The sequence below is a fragment of the Pelmatolapia mariae genome, linkage group LG17 (genome assembly GCF_036321145.2).
Source record: "Pelmatolapia mariae isolate MD_Pm_ZW linkage group LG17, Pm_UMD_F_2, whole genome shotgun sequence".
Lineage (NCBI taxonomy): Eukaryota > Metazoa > Chordata > Actinopteri > Cichliformes > Cichlidae > Pelmatolapia > Pelmatolapia mariae.
Genome location: NC_086242.1, coordinates 32832384 through 32851879, shown reverse-complemented (window position 1 = coordinate 32851879; position 19496 = coordinate 32832384). Strand labels below are relative to the sequence as shown.

The window sequence follows — 19496 nt, the reverse complement described above, 5'->3', positions numbered from 1 at the left end:
GTGTTTGTTAATAGTTTCATTTATAAACAGGAATGATCGCAATAATAACCGAGTTCTGATGGCAAAGTACAAAACTATGTGAATAACGAGTGAACGCATGTAAAGCTTTTTACCCAAATTCAACATTTTACCCAAATGCAAGTTTTTCATGTCACCTGCATCTATAGCACAATCGAGTTTGTGGTCAATTTGCATTTTGGAATTTTGCCCCTAGTCAAGAGACTGATGTGTGGCCCTCGGATATGCGGCCAACTGTGATGACAGTGTTTGTAACAGTGATGCAGCTTGCCATTCTGATGTAAGGTTTGCCTCGGATGGCGGCAGGCACAGATTCTGCTCTGTATCAAGCCAAGCCAGCCAAAAAGCTGTCTGTTGGAGTCTAAAAAAACACTGACTAAAGCTGCTGCTGATTGTTTCACTTGAACTTGGAAAGCACAAGTGGTAATGCAAATGAGAGTGAAGTGATGAATAGTCGTCCCCCGCCATGAAATCCTGCTTTAATCCATTTGTGTACTCATTCATCACATGCAATGGCTCACACACCACTTGGGTTTCTGCTAACCTGCGATGAATATCACTGCCACATTACGGCATTTTCAAAATTGCATTAATTGGTCTAATAGAGTTACTAAAATTACAGCCCTTTTCCATAGTCTCAGTGTGGCAAAATTCAGCTGCGACATGTTCTGCATGTGAATTTCCACTGCACCTTCACAGCAAGGGATCAGTGATATTTTCACTGTGCTCGAGATAAACGGCAAACAACTGCTTTATCCCGCTGAGAGCCAAGTCATCACCGGCATTACTAACCAGAGAGTAAGTTTAACCCTAGGCAATCATAATATGTATATTTTGTTTTTTAGTGCTGGCAATCGGGAACAAAGAAAATTATTCTTCTAACTGGGACTTTTTTGTTTTTTCAAAAACACAAAAAGAAAGAGACTGTTTTGCCATTCCCCAAGTATAGGGATACCACCAATGGTAAATTAGACCTCTGAGGGATAAAAAACTACCTCCACTACTCATAGTTTACACGTGATGTCACATCATTAGACGAACATCCACCCGCATAGCAAGAAAAAAGTCTTTTTGCTGCCTGACAGTTACAGTCATTGTAAAAACAAAGTACACTCACTTCAAACTCGTTTTCTTGTTTCAGGATATAGTAAAAATATCAGGTCTTAAAATTACAGAAATACAACCTCAGATGAAATAGAAATTGTGACATATAACACCATGTCATTAATTAATTTAAAAAGTCAAAATGCAGAAGTACTGCATGAAAAACTAAGTACACCCTTACTGCTTCCATAAAAATTAAGAGGATAATTAGCATCCAGGTGCATTTTAATCAAATGGACTTGAGTAACTGATCATCAGCAAGTGTGAGCACCTATATAAAAGGTAGTTTGCTGCTCGTGAGCATTCAGGTGTGTGTTCATACAATGCCATCAATGATCTTAAAGAATAAATTGTTGCTGCTCATCAATCTGAGAGAGGTCATAAAGTCCACCGTTGTACAGTGAGAAGTATTATGTGTGAAACATTCATCACAGTAAATCCTACCAGGGGCAAATTCACCCCAAGGTCAGACTATACAATGCTCAGAGAAATTCCAGAACACCCAAGTGCTACATCAAAAACAATAAAAACAGGTATGGCTTGTTGGGAGAACGCCTCTTCAATCTAAAGAGGACTAGATTTTTTTATGAACTATTATATCTTTTATTAATAACAGGTTTATTTTTTTCAGTTTTAATTAAATAAAAATGCCAGGGAGTTTTTAATACGATACACCATCGAGCCACTCAACTTAACTGATCACAAAGAGTATAGCACTGCATGCAAACAAACCCTGGCATGCAGTGCGGTGGTTATATCGGGCCAATCATTCTTTCTCCACAGTAACTCAGGTTATCATTGATAGGTCAGTTACACTGGACTTGGTTTATAATTAGATTTAAGTCATATAACCTTTCAAAGTATTGCTGTTCCAGACAACTGACTACTGTGACCCTCACCCTCATGTCCTTCACCTCCCAGACAGCAGCATAATTAACCCACCCAGAACAAAAACAGTCTGTACTTTGGTGCACTTTCATCTTACTAGCTCTGCAACAGCAGGGATGTTTTCCCTGGTAATGTTGGGTGGAGGAATACCAGAGCTGCTTAAAACTATCTTAACAATATCTAAAGTTGCTTGAGCTTACAACTCCTCAGGAGCCTGCACACTATTGTCACACAATAACATTTAAATTTAAAAATAAAATCTGCAATTTCCATCCACCTTTCCACTTCCTGTCATATGAAGTAAACCCAGCAAGTGCTCCAGCTCAGTTGAGCATTTCGTTTACGCTGCATAGCACGTCACCAGCGGCTCATATGTACTTCTTGTGTGCTTTCGTTCTCTGGTTGTCTTTTGTTTTTGTCTGAACTGCTGAAATTGCTTTGTTTACATGTTTAACCAGAAGTTTTCTACATATTTTGTAAAGTACTGTGCTTGTTGAAGGTCGTTGGCTGCTCTGGCACTCTGGCTAATCTCGTCATTGTGCATGATGCACAATATTGCACTTTTAAATCACACGAAAATTACCAGCAATATCACGGACAATATGGTTTGGAATGAACTAAATAATTGTTTGAAACCGGTGTGAGTAGACAAATCTTTGGATTTTTTGGCAAGGTGGAATAGAGTTTTCCCTTCAGTGGCTTGAAAAAAATCAGTTCTATCACTGAAAATAACAATAGCATGAAGGTCTTTTTGCCATCAAATTACAGCTGTGGATCTGTCTATGGATCTCGTCAAATCATCAGTAGAATAACACTTAGTATTATGTTGTTGTTGTTTTACATTCCCAGAGATAACTTCATAACCATCAATTTAACTTCCAATCATGCTACAGCCACACTGAGGAAAACAGTGGGTGGAGACCATGGCATGACCAAAACTTAAGCAAGTGTACAATGATGTAATTGCTGCAAGATGGTGACTTAAGTGCAAAATAACATAGGCACTTGGCAACTTTTCATTTATATATGATTATAACCAGAATACAACCTGTTCAGTTGAGTGACCTATTGCAAAGAGATGAGTCACAGACGAAGGAAAGACGAAGGACTGGTTGTACGAAAAGCAGTAACAGACAAGAAGCACCCAGAGAGTGCAAACCTCAGCCAAAACAGCTCACTTTCTGGGAATCATTTTCTTTTAAGAGAATAGCATTATCTTTTTATACATTCATTTGTTTTCTTTGTTCTTTTCATACAAACCGTAACAAAAATTGTAATGCATTAAAAACAAGCGCAAAGTGCAGGCTTTTATTTTATAGGAGTAGTTCATAGAGAAGAGAGTGGATATTGATTAATATATAATCTATTAAAAATAAATAAATAAATAACCAGCCGGTTCATTCGCTTTTCTCTTGACAACACTTTCTTTAAAGACATAACACATTTTGGGGTCAACTTGAAAGAAAGGCAGACCTGAAATGTAAAATGACATTTATATACACAATATAATACATAATATACACAAACGTAGGCAGTGAAATTTTAAGCATAGTTCTAAAGTTCAAAGACATTTTTTCTAAGTTTGACATTATTTGACCTTGAAGCGGTCATATTTGGATCCCCTCCATTCTCCACATGACCCTATGTTGTCAGTACAAACAATGGCAGTCAGAAAGAGCAAGTTTTAAAGCTCTATATAGCACTGTTATCACTTTGACCTTCAGATCAATCTATGGACCTTAAAGGAGGTCGTCAGAGGTCAAATGTGACACAAGATTGAAATATTTATACAATACTTTCTATATGTTATTAGAATTCATTCGAAACTTTTCGAGCCATCATGTTTACAGACACATGAGCTGCCAAAATCAACCTCCTTGGTGAAGATAAAAATGGTAAAGGAGCAAGAGTATGCTAAGTAATTTGAATTTACTTTTTTAACGCAATTAAAAAAAAATAAAAAATAAACAGCACAAGAACCAAACTGTAAGATATGCCAAGCATTCAAAATACCTTTATAGTCCATTAACTGAGTCTACAGCACATATGGGATACCACTGCTTTCGTCTACAAAGCTATTATGTTATCTTCTACTGTCAATAAGAAGCACTTCATTTTGGATTTCACTGTTCAACACCTGTCAATAACTGGGAGCAAATACAGGACCACTCTCACCCAGAAAGCTGGGTTAATTAAGGCTGATTCCCCAACCCAATATATGGGAAAGTAATACACAGGGCATGAAAACTGCTGCAGCTCATATTACTAATTATCCCAAGTTATTATAGAAATATTTTCAGTTATTACATGCAATAACTGCTTCTGCAATGTGTTGTCCAGTCCACTCAAGTCATCTATGAGGAAAATTCTCTGACCCGCCAGGCTGAGACTGTAGAACACATAATTCTATCCTAATACAACTACACCCAGTGTTCTGCCAGATGCCAGCTACTACCCTCTAAGGACTGGAGTGAGAGGCAGCCTAAAGTTTTTTCTTTACTGTTCTTGCCTTGTTTTTTAAATTAGTCATTGGGTAAGAGGTGGAAAGAAAGTAGCTGCACAGCCATTATTCTGCATACAAACATTTAATCAAAAAGACACGTGCTCCCAAGCTCACACTCACCACATATACATGTACACTCACACGTACACACACCACCGCCAGGCATGAAAACCCTCCAGTCAGCTGTATGCCAGTAATGATCCTTCTCTGGCACTGTGAGTGCGTAGCATGAATATGTCGCTAACCAGCTGCACTCACACTGTTCACACATCTGCTTTTTATATTATGTACTTGGTACATTCTGAAACAAATTCTCTCTCAGCCCTTCGCCATTTATTTATTATATACCTTTACCCCAACCCTTGTGTCTATTTGGTAGCGTGTAAATGGTGCAGTGTTGCGGTTAGTTGAAAAATCTAGTGAGACATAGTTAAACAAACTAGACTAAACAAAGAAAAGCGGTGCTGCTGGCTGGTGATTCCTCTACTGATGCTAGGCTAACAGAGGGATAAAAATATATCATATCTTAATCCTTCAGATAAAAATTTGTGCAAACAAAAAAAACCTAAAACAGACATTCTAATAAAACTTTCAGTCAACATCTGACAACTGTTGAACTGAACACACAGAGTATGAAGCTGGAGTCTACCACAAGAACCTGACAAAGTTGTCTCACCCTGTGATGTGCTCACTTAAATCAGCACCTGCAGAACACCAGACACAGACATGACAGAGCAGTCGACTTTACGGATGGAAAAGAGGGTGGTGAAAGGGAAAGTAACAACATAAAACCAGCTGGAGGGAATGACAAAGGTTTCTTTTAGTGGCAATCCTGATTGGCACCTAATGTTGTCCCTGGGCATTTCAAGACTCGTAAAACTTTAATGTGCAGTTCAATAACAATTTCCCCCCCTCTTCCACTTCTTTATTCTTCCACTGTGGGATTAGAGAGCCAGGGCCAAACCTCAAAGAAATTGCAAAATGAGTGGCACAAGGTTGTCCAGGGAGTTAGAATAGCTGCCAAAAATGACAAGACAACCAGCGCATTTGAACAAATTTGACCAAAAAAACCCAAAACAAAAACCCCTATATACACACTATTTCAGTGTCTAAAGAAAACAATAAAACCTTCGTGTCTAAATAACTGCAAGTCTGCAATATTAACTAAGCTGAGACTTTTCTGAAAGTCTCCTTGCATGCCATTTGGTTTTGGTTTTCCACTGTGCAAAGCACATCGTACCTGGCAAAAGATTTTTTTGGTACTGCTTCAGTCGAGATTCTAAACCATGTAAGCCAGAACTAAAAGGTAACATGTAAACACTGCAGGCTGCTGACAGGCCAGAAAGAAGCGATATATGTGCAACATAGGATGTGCAACATGGGACATGAAATTACTCAAACCTTCCAGTTTTTTCCTTTTAGCAGTCTTTTTTTCTCAGTTCCTTCAGCCTTTACAAGGATTTTGATGCGATCCTACCATGCCCCTAAACAGGAATGGGTACTATGTAAATTACTGAGTCGAGTTGAGCCGTGTCATGCAATAGAAACTGGGCAAGAATGGAAAAAATTAACTGCAAGGTGTCCACCAGCATGGACTATGATGCCACTGATTCTCTGCAACAAGCTGGCATGTGTGTCTGTGTGTCTGGCAAGCTCTAACATCATGGTAATCATCTCAGCTCATGTCCCATTTAGTATATTATAAACTCCTTTATTAACGATTTAAGGACTCTCATGGGGAATGAATCTTTCATACACATGGTTAGAGATTCAGGATTCATCACCATGCACAAGACTGCCATGAGATAAGCGTGTGAAAAGCCAAGTCTAGATAAAACACTTCACGAGAGTGCCATCCTGTGGTAAAGTAAAACAGCACTAATCAGAAGCTCATTTTGCAGCAGATTAAGCAGGGCTTAACCAGAAAACACTAAAGTGCTGTCTTAGACAGTATGTTCAACAGTGCCTGAATGTCTTTGTAAGGCTTTTTGTGGTATTCCTCTGAAAGAACTCTAAACACTTATGTTACCTATTAATATCACATTTGTTTGTGTGTCAGTAAGTTTTATTTTCTCTGGACCCTGTATAGGATATGTGTGGGAAAATCTTCATTCTGTACATACTTTATTATGGTCAAGATAATGACAGAGCCTTACTTTACAAAATGAAGAAAGTGGTTACTAACTTACCTTAGATATATTCCAAAATACACTCTGACATTTAACTCCATCCAACAGAATTCAAAATATAACGTTAACAATAATGATATTTTCTGCATTTGAGCAGGTGTATGCTTACTTTGTAAGGAAGAAGGTGGAGTTTTCTCTGCTCTTAGAGAAGGTGATGGGGAGGAATCTCAGGGTGATGTTCATCTTCCTGGCATTAGAGGCCAGTTTCTTAGACTGAAGAACAGAAAAATAAAGATGATATAGTTCCATTGTAAAGTTAAATTAATTGTGTCAATCAGCAATAACTATATCATTAATTTATTGCCATTTTAAGCACAAGTAGCAAAAATTATATGTGGTCTTTTTCAATGTGAATGCTTTTTTAATTAATTGAATACATTTACAATATAAAAATACAAAATGTAAAGTCAAAATAGTCTTTGCAGCCCCATCAGTAGAACAACCCTGTACAGCAGTGACTCCCAAGCAGGGGTACAAGTTCTCCCGTGGTACTTCTGCAGCCAGGATACATGGAAGGATGGAAGATGGGAATAAATATGCCAAATCTATACCAACAGCTGAAACTGTCAACTAATAAGTGTGGATAATGGTTGGCTAAACACAATAAATATACAATAGGTAAACATTTATGTTAAACTGGTACCGAAACATAATGTATAAACCATACAAAAGATTCACTACATGCCATGAAATGAATAGCTGTCAAAAAGTATGAATGAATGGATGAACGACTGAAATGATAAGCTGTAGTTAAAATGGTTAAATAACCAAAACCACACAGCTGAAACAAGTCAAGATAAACAAATGAGTTCCAAAGCACACACCTGACCCTAACGTGTGAGTGACATCTGTATGAACAAGATTGGGAGCCAGTATTTTCTAGTATCCTGATAATTCCCATTAGTTCTACAGTACTGTGCAAAAGTGTTAAACCATTCCTCATTTGTTTATATTTTGGTTCCAAGAAGCTAGCCCTTTTTTTTCCCCATTTAGTCATTTTGTTACTAGTGGTCTGCCACCTAATGACAAAACCTAATGATTTGTTCCCAATTTGCAGTGTAATTAAAAAAATGCCAAAGAAAACACAGTAAAGCAGGCATAAAAATAATATTTTTGCACCAACAAGGTGATTCCCAAATAGCACTTAGATGAAAACTTGGCACATCGTACACTGAGGAAAGTGGAAGACAAACGAAGAAGTGGCAGGACTAAAAAAGCTATGATAAACTGTCCTGGAGAAATAGGAAAAAAATCCAACAAGGGCCTGACAGAGGACCTGAAAGATGCATCTGGTCCTTCAGCTGGTCCATCTACTGTTCACTGAAGACCCATCACAAATGGTTTGAGTGCAAGTGAGGCTGTCACACAGCCATTATTAAGAAGGGAAACGGGAGGGAAAAAAGAGGTTTGCCATATTACACAAGAACTGAACTGACAATCAGTGGCAACAGGTCTCATGGGGTGGATGAATCCAAATTTGACATTTTTGGTTCAAATTGTAATTATGTATAGAAGAGGGCAAAAGGAGAAGGGGTACAACAGTGAGAGTACAGCCATCTGTAAACGGTGGATGCCCTGGCATGGTTTGAGTATCTTGTCTAAACTGATGGAATTATGAACGTAGAAAAATACAGATTTTTAACAACTATGCAATGCCACCTGGAGAGCATCCAATTGTCAATGGCTTCATTTTTTTCTGCATGACAATGAAGCCCAACACATTTGGCAATGCAGTAAAATCATACCTTGATAGAAAAACACAAATGAGCAGTATCTGTCATGGACTGGCCTTCCCCGAGCCAAGACCTCAACAAATATTGAAGTGGCTCATCTTGAAAAGAGAACAGATCAAAAGGCAGCCAACATCCAAAGACGAGCTTTGTTCTTCAAAAAGCCTGGAGAACTAATCATGAAGAAACTATGAGAAAGCCTGTCTAAGAGAATTCAGACTATGTTGAATATTAAAGATTGTCATATGTCTGTGAAGGTTCTCTGTCATACAGGTCATCATAGTTTAAGGAGCTTGGAAAGAAAAGCATCTGGACTTTAAGTTTTCTCGAAGACGTTTCATCCAAGAAGCTTCTTCAGTTCTAAGAGCAATTGGTGGAGAGTCCCAGATTTTAAGCCCTATGGGAGTGTCCCCAAGCGGGTCATGGACCTCCTATTGATCCTCTACCTAATCACACGACCCAAGGTGTGAAATGAGGTGTGGGTCACAATCAGCCAAGGTATTGGGTGAACCCACCTAGCCCCACCCTGCCATGTGATTTACTGACGTCAAATAGCCCAGGATGTGAGTGGGCATTAAGGGGAAGGGATCTCAAAACTGGATTATAGATGGCAGACAGTTAGAGTCGTAAGCCACCGCCTCTGTTCAAAGATGGTCATTCACAGTGGCTTACGAACCTTCACAGACATGCTCGTTAAAGATTGTAATACCAAATACTGCTTATTAGAATCTCATCTCATATAGAGGTCGAAAACATGATGTCAAAACCGCAAAGGATTGTAGGTACAAGTGGCAAGTGGTACTGGCGCACGCAGGCTTTCACAAGAAAACAGTCAGCGATAAAAATAAACACAAAGAATGGCAAGAAGCTGTTGTATTATTAACTGCAATAGCCGATCGCATGACAGCCACGGGAAGCCGACGGGTAAAGAGATCGGTTTTTATCAGATTCCGTCGTGGAAGAAGAATTGTTCAAGCCATGTTTCCGAAGTAACAAAGAGCCGACGGATGGCCTGGATTGCAGCCATTTGAAGACCAAATATAACGTTCCAGCACACTCCAGCTCACATGTTAGTCTGCTCCAAGCATTTCCACAAATGTAAGTCTTCTGTTGTAGTTATTATATAATTTATCATAACATAATTGTTGATGTAGGTTACAAATAAGTCTTATATTGATTTGAATTGAATTCGTTGAGCTATGCTGCTTTGTTTACTGTGGCTTTGCGGGCTAATATTTGTTGTGTTTTGTAGGAAAACCAGCCTACAAAATGCAGGAATGCGATCCAGACTGGGCCCCCTCTATCAACCTGGGTCATACCGAGTTTAAAGCTGTTACCACAGCGAGATTTGATCGGTTAAGAGGGAGAGCTAGATCAAAATAGCCACGATAAGTCACGCATATGTGTGTCCAAGTGTTGTATTGAAGCAATCAAGTGATGAATAACTGTTTTCCAGTATGTTGTTTTGATATGGTTATTTTTTTTTTTGCATTGTTGATTTGTTTTTCACCGAAGCAGCTAATAAAGCACAATGGAATACAATTTTGCCTCCTTCTTGTAAGATTCTATAATACAGGGTGGGCCATTTATATGGATACACCGTAATAACATGGGAATGGTTGGTGATATTAAAGTCCTGTTTGTGGCACATTAGTATATGTGAGGGGGCAAACTCCTCAAGATTGGTGGTGACCATGGTGGCCATTTAGAAGTCGGCCATCTTGGATACAACTTTTGTTTTTTCAATAGGAAGAGGGCCATGTGACACATCAAACTTATTGGTAATGTCACAAGAAAAACAATGGTGTGCTTGGTTTCAACGTAACTTTATTCTTTCATGAGTTATTTACAAGTTTCTCTTTGTTCACAGCCATTGACCTGTTGAAGAGGTTAACACGTGAGGAGCAGATCAAAATTGTGTTGATATCTGGTGAACGCAGTAACCGGGTCATTGCAGCAGATTTCAATGCAAGACACCCTACGAGACCACCCATCTTCCATGCTACAGCTAGTAAACTGCTTGCTAAGTTTCGTGAAACTGGTTCAGTGTTGGATTTGCCAAAATGTGGACGCAAGAAAACTGTCACTAATGAAGAAACATCAGTGGCTGTCCTAGCTTCATTCAGCAAGAGCCCACAGCGTTGCACTCGCCGCATGTCACTGGAGAGTGGCATTAGTCGAACATCCCTTCGGCGGATATTAGCTACTCACAAATGGCACCCTTACAAACTCCAGCTACTGCAACATCTCAACGAGGATGACCCAGATCGGCGCACAGAATTTGCAGAATGGGCAAAACAAAAATTGGAACAGGATCCTCAGTTCACGCAGAAGATTTTGTTCAGTGATGAGGCAAACTTTTATGTGAATGGTGAAGTTAACAAACAAAACCACCGCTATTGGTCTGACACTAACCCGCATTGGATGGATCCCTCCAAGACTGTTGGAACAACAAAAGTGATGGTTTGGTGTGGTATGTGGGGTACAACGATAGTGGGTCCATTCTTCATCAATGGAAACCTCAAGGCCACTGGATATTTGAAATTGCTACATGATGATGTGTTTCCCTCTTTATGCACTGAAGCTGGCACGTTCCCTGAGTTTTTCCAGCAAGATGGTGCACCACCACATTATGGTGGCCAGGTCCGAGCATTCCTAGATGAACAGTTTCCTGGAAAGTGGATTGGTCATCGTGGGCCAGTTGAATGGCCCCCAAGGTTTCCCGATCTGACCCCCTTAGACTTTTATCTTTGGAGTCATCTGAAGGCAATTGTCTATGGTGTGAAGATACGAGATGTGCAGCACCTGAAACTACACATACTGGATGCCTGTGCTGGCATTTCTCCTGCGGTGTTGCTATCAGTGTGTGAAGAGAGGGAGAAGAGGGTTGCATTGACAATCCAACACAATGGGCAGCACATTGAACACATTTTATAAGTGGTCAGAAACTTGTAAATAACTCATGAAAGAATAAAGTTACGTTGAAACCAAGCTCACCATTGTTTTTCTTGTGACATTACCAATAAGTTTGATGTGTCACATGGCCTTCTTCCTATTGAAAAAACAAAAGTTGTATCCAAGATGGCCGACTTCTAAATGGCCACCATGGTCACCATCCATCTTAAGGAGTTTGCCCCCTCACATATACTAATGTGCCACAAACAGGACTTTAATATCACCAACCATTCCCATGTTATTACGGTGTATCCATATAAATGGCCCACCCTGTAGAATGAAACAATAATGCCAGTTATAAATAAAGACAATAAATTGAATGAATTACGAAACACTTATTTTATTTCTATTGGATCTGAAAATGTTGTGTAATACTACAACCTGAAAAGACAAATAGATTACCTCCTGTACAGGCCAACGCAAAGAAAAAAAAATTTAACAACAGCTGTGAAATGGAATAGTCCAAATCACCAAAGTAAACTGGACCTGGCCTTGTTGCAGGGATCTGAAGTTACTAAACATTTTGTGAGTGTATGCACTCACACTTAGGACCATATAATTATAAATATGTGTGTGATGAAAGCTGGGCAGCACGGTAACATCTTTAGTCCACTCTGTATGCTTGTATGGGTCTAACCCTTTCACTCCATTGATTTTTACCTCATACTTTTTTTGCCTTTTCATCAAGTCTGTCTTTGTACGGACCTGCCGTGTTCTCCTTCGTTTTGTACATAACTAATTTTGGGGCAAATAAAATGCAAGTATGGATTAAAACTGCAGAATTAATGGTTACCAGTGCTGGAAATGCTAGCGCTTCATGCAGTATTTTGAATTTGCTGCCACTCGTACCTACAATGCAACACGCGAAAGTCACGTGGTCTGTCGATCTCTATTTTCATAGAGAAATATAAAGAAATGAGGGGTCCCTCGAGACATTATGAAGATCCCAAAGCAAGTAGAACCAAACAGCTAGTAGACTTTAAGAAATATCTCTGCAACATACATCTAACAAAACAGCTGTCAATGAAACAGGAAATGGTGTTGAAGACAGCCTCTATTCCTAGTAAATAACAGACGCGTTGGAACCTAGGCTGACCTTCCAGTTCTGTGAAAAAGTCGTTGGGGGGAGGGGGTATTGTCACGGTACAAATACATCCAATTACCAAACATCTGTTTTACACCAATAACTACAGCTGTGTGAGTTCCATTAGCAATCAAACCAAAGATGGCCTGAACTCCTACTGCCCTCATCTAAATTTGAAAAGACAAGCATTTCCTTTCTGGCTCCTTTATCACTTCAGATTGGCAGTAAGAGACAGTAAAAAAGATTTATTAAAAAGGTGCGTATATAGAGGGCCAGTAACAGATTACCGCACTTGCAATGTTCTGGAGAAAAACCCAAATCCCAGAGCTCATCATGCGCCAAGCCTTTATCTTTCCCTGAGAATAAGCCTCATTATTTTGATTGATCTATAACAGCTGAAGCAGTGACTGCTTCCCATAAAAGAACACAAATTACTTCAAGCTATCAAATGCCACTTGAATTGGGCTGCAGTAAAAGAACAGGTAATAGCTGGTATGAAGTATTACACAAAAGAATGTCGGTGGTTTGAAGAAAAAAAATGTTTAAATTGTGGAACTGCAGCCACAAATTACACAAGCAAAGCAATAAAAGCACAAAGAGAAAAACACTTATGGGATATTGGATATGTCTGATGTGGATCTGACACTATTATTATTTTCACTGCCAACTTTAAGATGCATATATCATATCGGTACATTCATCGGCCATTTTGTTAGGTACACCTGCTGAACTGCGCATTGACCCAAATATATAATCAGCAAATCAAATGGAAACAACTCAGTGTGACTTTAAATATGGCAAAGTTGCTGGTGCCAGATGGGCTTCTCTGAGTATTTAGGAAAATTATGATTTTCTAGGATTTTCCCACAACCATCTCTAGGGTTTATAGAGAAGAGTCCAAAAAAGAAAAAATATCCAGTGAGCATCAGTTCTCTGGGATAAAATGCCTAGTAGATGTGAGAAGTCACATGTACGAAGAATCGCCATACTGGTCCAAGCTGATAGGAAGGGAACTGTACCTCAAATAACTATTTCTTACAACCAATGTATGCAGAAGAGCATCTCTGAAAACCCAACACACTGAAATTTGAAGCAGATGGGCTACAGCAGCAGAAGAGCACACATTTCTTCTGACGCATTTGAAAGGTAGGGTCATGGGTAGGCTGGTGGGGGTGGTATTATTAGAATTAGAATTCAACTTTATTGTCTTTGTACATGTCACAAGTACAAGGCAACGAAATGCAGTTTGCATCCATCCAGAAGTGCTTTAGCAGTAATATAGATATAATGACAGAATATGGGTCTATTATAGGTATGTTACAATTTACCCGGTATGAAGGTATGTTATGAATATACTATAAGTATGTACAGGCTATAGCTGTAGTGAGTGTACAAGCTATGTACAGGCTATGAACAGGTTATAAATATGGTTAAAAATATGAAAACTATACAGAAATATGAAATATGAAAACTATACAGATTGTAGATATACAATTGCGAGTATGAATAAACACTTGTAAACAGTTGTAAAAACTATAATTATTGTATTGTACAGTATGATTGTCTATCCAGCATTTACAGTAGTGCAGTTGAGATCATTGAGATGGATATGGATAAATTATGCATTAGTTATATAAAGTGCCAGTGGTTGTAAGTTCAATGGTTCAATGTTATTATTGTATGTATGAGGGTACAGTTGGCCATTTGTTTGTTTTGTCCAATGTGTGTGTGTTCTGTTATGGGCGATCGTGGCTCAAGAGTTGGCAGTTCGTTTTGTAATCAGAAGGTTGCCGGTTCAAGCCCCGGCTCCAACAGTCTCGGTCGTTGTGTCCTTGGGCAAGACACTTCACCTGTTGCCTACTGGTGGTGGTCAGAGGGCCCGGTGGCGCCAGTGTCCGGCAGCCTCGCCTCTGTCAGTGCGCCCCAGGGCAGCTGTGGCTACAATGTAGCTTGCCATCACCAGTGTGTGAATGTGTGGAAGACTGAATGTAGTGTAAAGCGCTTTGGGGTCCATAGGAACTAAGTAAAGCGCTATACAAATACAGGCCATTTACCATTTATGGGTGGTTGTGGGTGTGTGTATGTTCAGTCCATGCGTTTAATGTGGGTGAGATGTCAGGAGGCATGGTGATGGTAATGGTGAGGAATATCAAATGAATTCCTTTTTGAGCCAAGTGTTCCCTGATGGCTTCTGATGGCTGCTTCCAGTAGCATAATGAGCCATGTCACAAAGCTCAAATTATCTCACGCCAATGTCATGATGATGAGTTCACTGTACTCAAATGACCTCCACAGGCACCAGATCTCAAATCAATAGAACACCTTTGGGATGTGATGGAACAGGAGATTCTCATCACAGATGTGCAGCAGCTGCCTAACGCTACAAATTATGAATCAGAATTGGAGGAATGCTTCCATCACCTTGGTTCAATCTGGTACTAGCAAAGTGTATTTAATAAAGTGTCGACTAAGTGTATGTGCACCACACTTTTAAAGGGTTTTGGCTTTTCTACAAGGTTTCACCAGGGGTCATAAACAGTTCTCCAACAAACTGTGCTTATCTGTTATTCTCCTCAGCAGGTAGCTCCACATGTTTGATTTGGCACATTTTTGACAACTGTCGCACTTCCTTATGAAGGGATTTGGGTCTTCTCCCAGATTTAAACCAGGGATTTTTTTTTTGCTTGTTAGGTAAATATGTAAACCACTACACTATTGAACCAGTCTATTAGGACAAGATGAATAAAGGTATATGGTTCTAGTAAGCACCATTATTTTAAATAGCACACGTCCTCACCAAAGCAATCCACAAAACAACATTCAACATACTAAATCTATCAACACAGGGCTTACTTTGACAGTGACACGAGGAGCCTGGACGAGGTTGTCTCTGGTGGCACCATCAGCAAATCGGCCAGTATCCTCCAGAAACCTGTAATCTACAGTTGAGACAAAGGGCCAATGGTAATTATGAAAACAAGAAAATAGCACATTTCTATGATAACACACATTAATAGAATGACTTATACCAGCAAAGAGGCTGCTCACCACTGAGAAGTGTCATTTCATCAAATTGTGACAGTGTCACAAATGCTGTTTTATTTCTAACGCCACTGCATCCTAAAACTTCCTTGTGCTTCTTCACACACGGCAAGCTACAAAAGATAAACGGACAGTCATGGTAGGCAGTCATTTCATTATTCAATTCAATTCAGTAAAAAAAAACTTTATTGATCCCAAAGGTTGACCCCAAAGGAAATTGGGTCTTTTAAACAGGGTTTAGGTTGGAATGATTAGGCCAGTTCACACAGTGCAAAAAGCACAGGTTTCAAAAAAGGGCACTGTGTGAAATGTAAATAAAAACAGAATGTAGCATTGTGCTAATCAATGTAAACCATAAATCCTTGCCTGAAAGGGAACCAAAGAAAAATGTTCTGTACTGTTTTGTTTTTTGTTTTTAAATAACCCAAGGAACATTGGGTAATACTGCCTGACGCGGGATGTTTGACATTTTTAAATAATACAAGATTAAAGATGATTTTGGTAGTCAACTAATCTGACAATTTTTCTTTGATTAGTCAATGATTATTTCAGTAGCTCTTATCTCTGCTTCTGTTCTGGGCTCCAGTATCTCACCTGCTCAACTCTGTGAATCGCTCTGTTGTCTCATCCAACAGCAAATTAAAATAGTGACCCAGGGAACACATGAATTCAACTCAAAAGGACCGTCAGAATAAAAGTAAAATAAATACAAATATTAAGTCCAAAATAAGAAGTTTCCAAAGTTTACAGATGAATCAGTTCATGGATTCACAATGGCAGTGGACATGCTCTGGAGTGAGGCTTGCTCTTATCTTTGAGATGATGTTCCCAGCTGCAGCTGATAACCAGGCTAAACATGCTCTCTGTCATGACTTCAGCCATTTGAGAGGTAGATGAGCCTCTTTATTTTCTATTTTTATTCTATTCTGTACAGTTGTGTACTGTATTTATTCTTATTTTATTTTATTCTAATTGTCCTTCATAACTTTTGCACTGTCCACTTCCTGCTGTGACAAAACAAATTTCCCACGTGTGGGACTAATAAAGGTCATCTTATCTTATCTTATCTTATCTTTACAGGAAAAACATATTCATACACCTGTGCTTTGCGGTTAGTTAATATATTATTATTAATACTGTTGGGTCTAAACTCAGACCCCGCTGTATCCAGGACTTATTCCCATGAAAGAAAAACAAGGCAACAGCGATCGATCGTTTTTACTTGCGCAAGGGAGGCCTTTGGTCAAGAACCAGCTCTTGGAGCTCACGCTCCTAACCTGTCTCCAGCCCAAAGTCCTTCAAAGAGCAGCTTCCCTCGCAGCTAATTATTGACAAACTGTTACAGTTCACACAATAGTTTACAACACGTACCTCCCCTCTTAACCCCCCTTGGTTACAAAGACGAGGCACTGTATGTATGTATGTGTGTGTGTGTGTGTGTGTGTGTGTGTGTGTGTGTGTGTGTGTGTGTGTGTGTGTGTGTGTGTGTGTGTGTGCGTGAGAGAGAGAGACCTCCTGCTGGGCAGGAAGCTTACATCAAACAGACCTTCCAGATAGGATGTGTCTGTAATCAAACATTACAGCCCCTCACCCAAAAACTCAAGAATCTGGGGAGGGGGGACTGTGGAATTGCTTTCATCCCACAGTTAAACAATGTAGAAATGGATGGTAAGCATAAAAATGACAAACATTTAACAATCCACTGTAACAAATACTCTATCAGAATATATCAGATTAGAAAAAAAGTGTCTTTTTTGAAAGATCTTAACCCTTTAAAGCTTGAACCATGAAATAATTGCCAGGAAAATCCAAATTTTTCAAAAAAGGAGTATTTATTTAACCTTCTGACGTTAAAAAATACAATTAAAAAAAATCTTAATTTGTATAAATTAGTTTCAAATTTGTATCATATTTGCTACACATGTTTGGCATTTGTTTAAAAATATATTGTGCAGTTTATTTTTTCCATTTTTGGGGGGAATTGAACTGATGATGCAGAAGTCTTAAAAGCTCATGTATAAAAGGAGATCTACTAGGCGTTAGGGGGTTAAATATAAAAACTTACACTCCTTCACACCAAACACAAAAACCTTGGGATTTCACCTGAGCATGACTAGGCCAGTTTTCGCACTCTTGCTGAAAGACAGATATGTGGCCCAAGTCATACCAGAGACCGTATTCCTAGAAACTATGTAAAAGGAATGCTGAATGATGCCCAAAACAACAGGCAACAATCTGAGAGTGGAAAGCACATTTGTTAGCCCCCAACAGATAAATCTTAAAGAAATGTTTAGCAATATAATTTTTGTACTATTCAGTATTAGAAGGTGAGGTTGTAAATGCTTTAGCATCGACAGAATTCAAAGAACGGGCAACGGACCATTGAGATTTTGTGAGGCATGCTGTTCTGAGGCATGCTGATGCTGGGCATGAATCAAAGGAAAGTTCAGAAAGTAAAAACAAAAACACGGCCATCTGTCAGTCATCGATACCATTTATCTGCACGTAAGAGTAGAAGATGTGGAAGATTGTAATTCTTAGGTTACCGGGGGGGGTTTTTCCCTCTGTTTTTTAAATAGCAATGGAAAACAAATGGAAGACAGAATTATGCTATCCCAGTGGAGCTTTAACATTACAAACACAAAATTGTCTGTGATGACATTGTAAATGTTATGTCTCTTTTTTTCTGCATAAAATCTTGGACCTAACAAATTAAGGGCATACCATAGATAAAAAAGATTGTGTGATGTGATCAAATGAACAGTTAACTTCAAAAATGTTGGAACCATTTTTCATCAGTGCAATGCCCAATCTAGAATTTAGTCATTTCAGCTTTTCGCCAATGACAAAAAGCTGAAACTACCACAGCACTATTAATTGCTTGTCTGAAAAATGGGAACCTCTGGTGTTATTGGCTATGGGACAGACTCTGGCAACTAGTTTACCAAGGACTGCCAGACACAACCCGCTAACTCTATCATGAGTTTCTTTGGACAACTTGTCAAAATGTCTGCTTCTCAACTGCACTACCTTGGTGGAAAAGAGGTAATGACAAAGGTTTCAGAATTGGGGATCCATTCACAGGTGCAATTTGAAATGAAATGATCACAGCCCAAATACAGTTTAGATTGTCCACCACATACCTCATTAACCACTGAGGAATAAGTGCCATTTCTATATACAGTCAACAGAGTATGAAAGCTGGAGTTAAAATGTGATTGGACCTCACTTATGAATGCTGTCCTGTACACCCATGCATACGGAAGTACTGTTTATTCTATGACAGTATTTAAAACTCAATTGACATAGATGACTTAAGATGCAGAAACCTGTCCTTTTCCATGGATCCATGCTCTATTATTACATTATTATTATTCCATAGCACCACACTGTGCTCTCTGATAGGTGAAAGCAAACAATGCAACACCAGTGGGACACTTTACAAAGTGAAAATGTGTTGCAGTTTTAAATTACTTCACAATAAGGTCACTTTCTATTCCACTTAAAATACTTGTGTATTAACAAATTTTTAAAAGAGTATCAATAAATCAATAATAGCCGCAGCCTGGAAAAAGGTGATAAAAGAATAAGAGCATAAACTTCTACATTTTGAATTTATAAAGGTCTAAAGAGGTGAAGTCATCCAGTGGTTTACAAAAGCACAATTAGTCCTAACCACATTATGGATAAGCAGCTTTGTTAAATATGCTGTCGTTTTTGTGTGTATTTGCTGTTAAGGTTTTAGCACTTAATCAGAGGATATTCATCTCACCTGCAGGAATGAGTAAGGCAGGCTGGACACCTGTACTTGGCCTCCTCTGATCCACAAACACCACAACTGCAGGACAGACAACACGTCAAACTGTGAGTGTGTTTTACAAATGAGTGAGGTTAACAAGTAACGGTGCTCAACACGCACACATAACCTGTAGTTAAGCCAGAAAATGTTTTATGTGTGACAAACTTTAACCTTTTAATATATA

The 19496-nt window shown here is 39.0% G+C and overlaps 1 protein-coding gene across 1 annotated transcript in view; it reads right to left on the bottom strand.

The window, feature by feature from the left end:
• The window catches only part of znhit6 (zinc finger HIT-type containing 6), a 40376-nt gene that overhangs the window by 20409 nt on the left and 471 nt on the right, over window positions 1–19496 (bottom strand). The window contains exons 2-5 of the mRNA XM_063501199.1: window positions 19286–19351; window positions 15520–15626; window positions 15325–15410; window positions 6812–6915 (exon numbers count right to left, since the gene is read on the bottom strand). Of these exons, the coding sequence (XP_063357269.1) occupies window positions 6812–6915; window positions 15325–15410; window positions 15520–15626; window positions 19286–19351 (363 nt within the window). The remainder of the gene's footprint in view (window positions 1–6811; window positions 6916–15324; window positions 15411–15519; window positions 15627–19285; window positions 19352–19496) is intronic.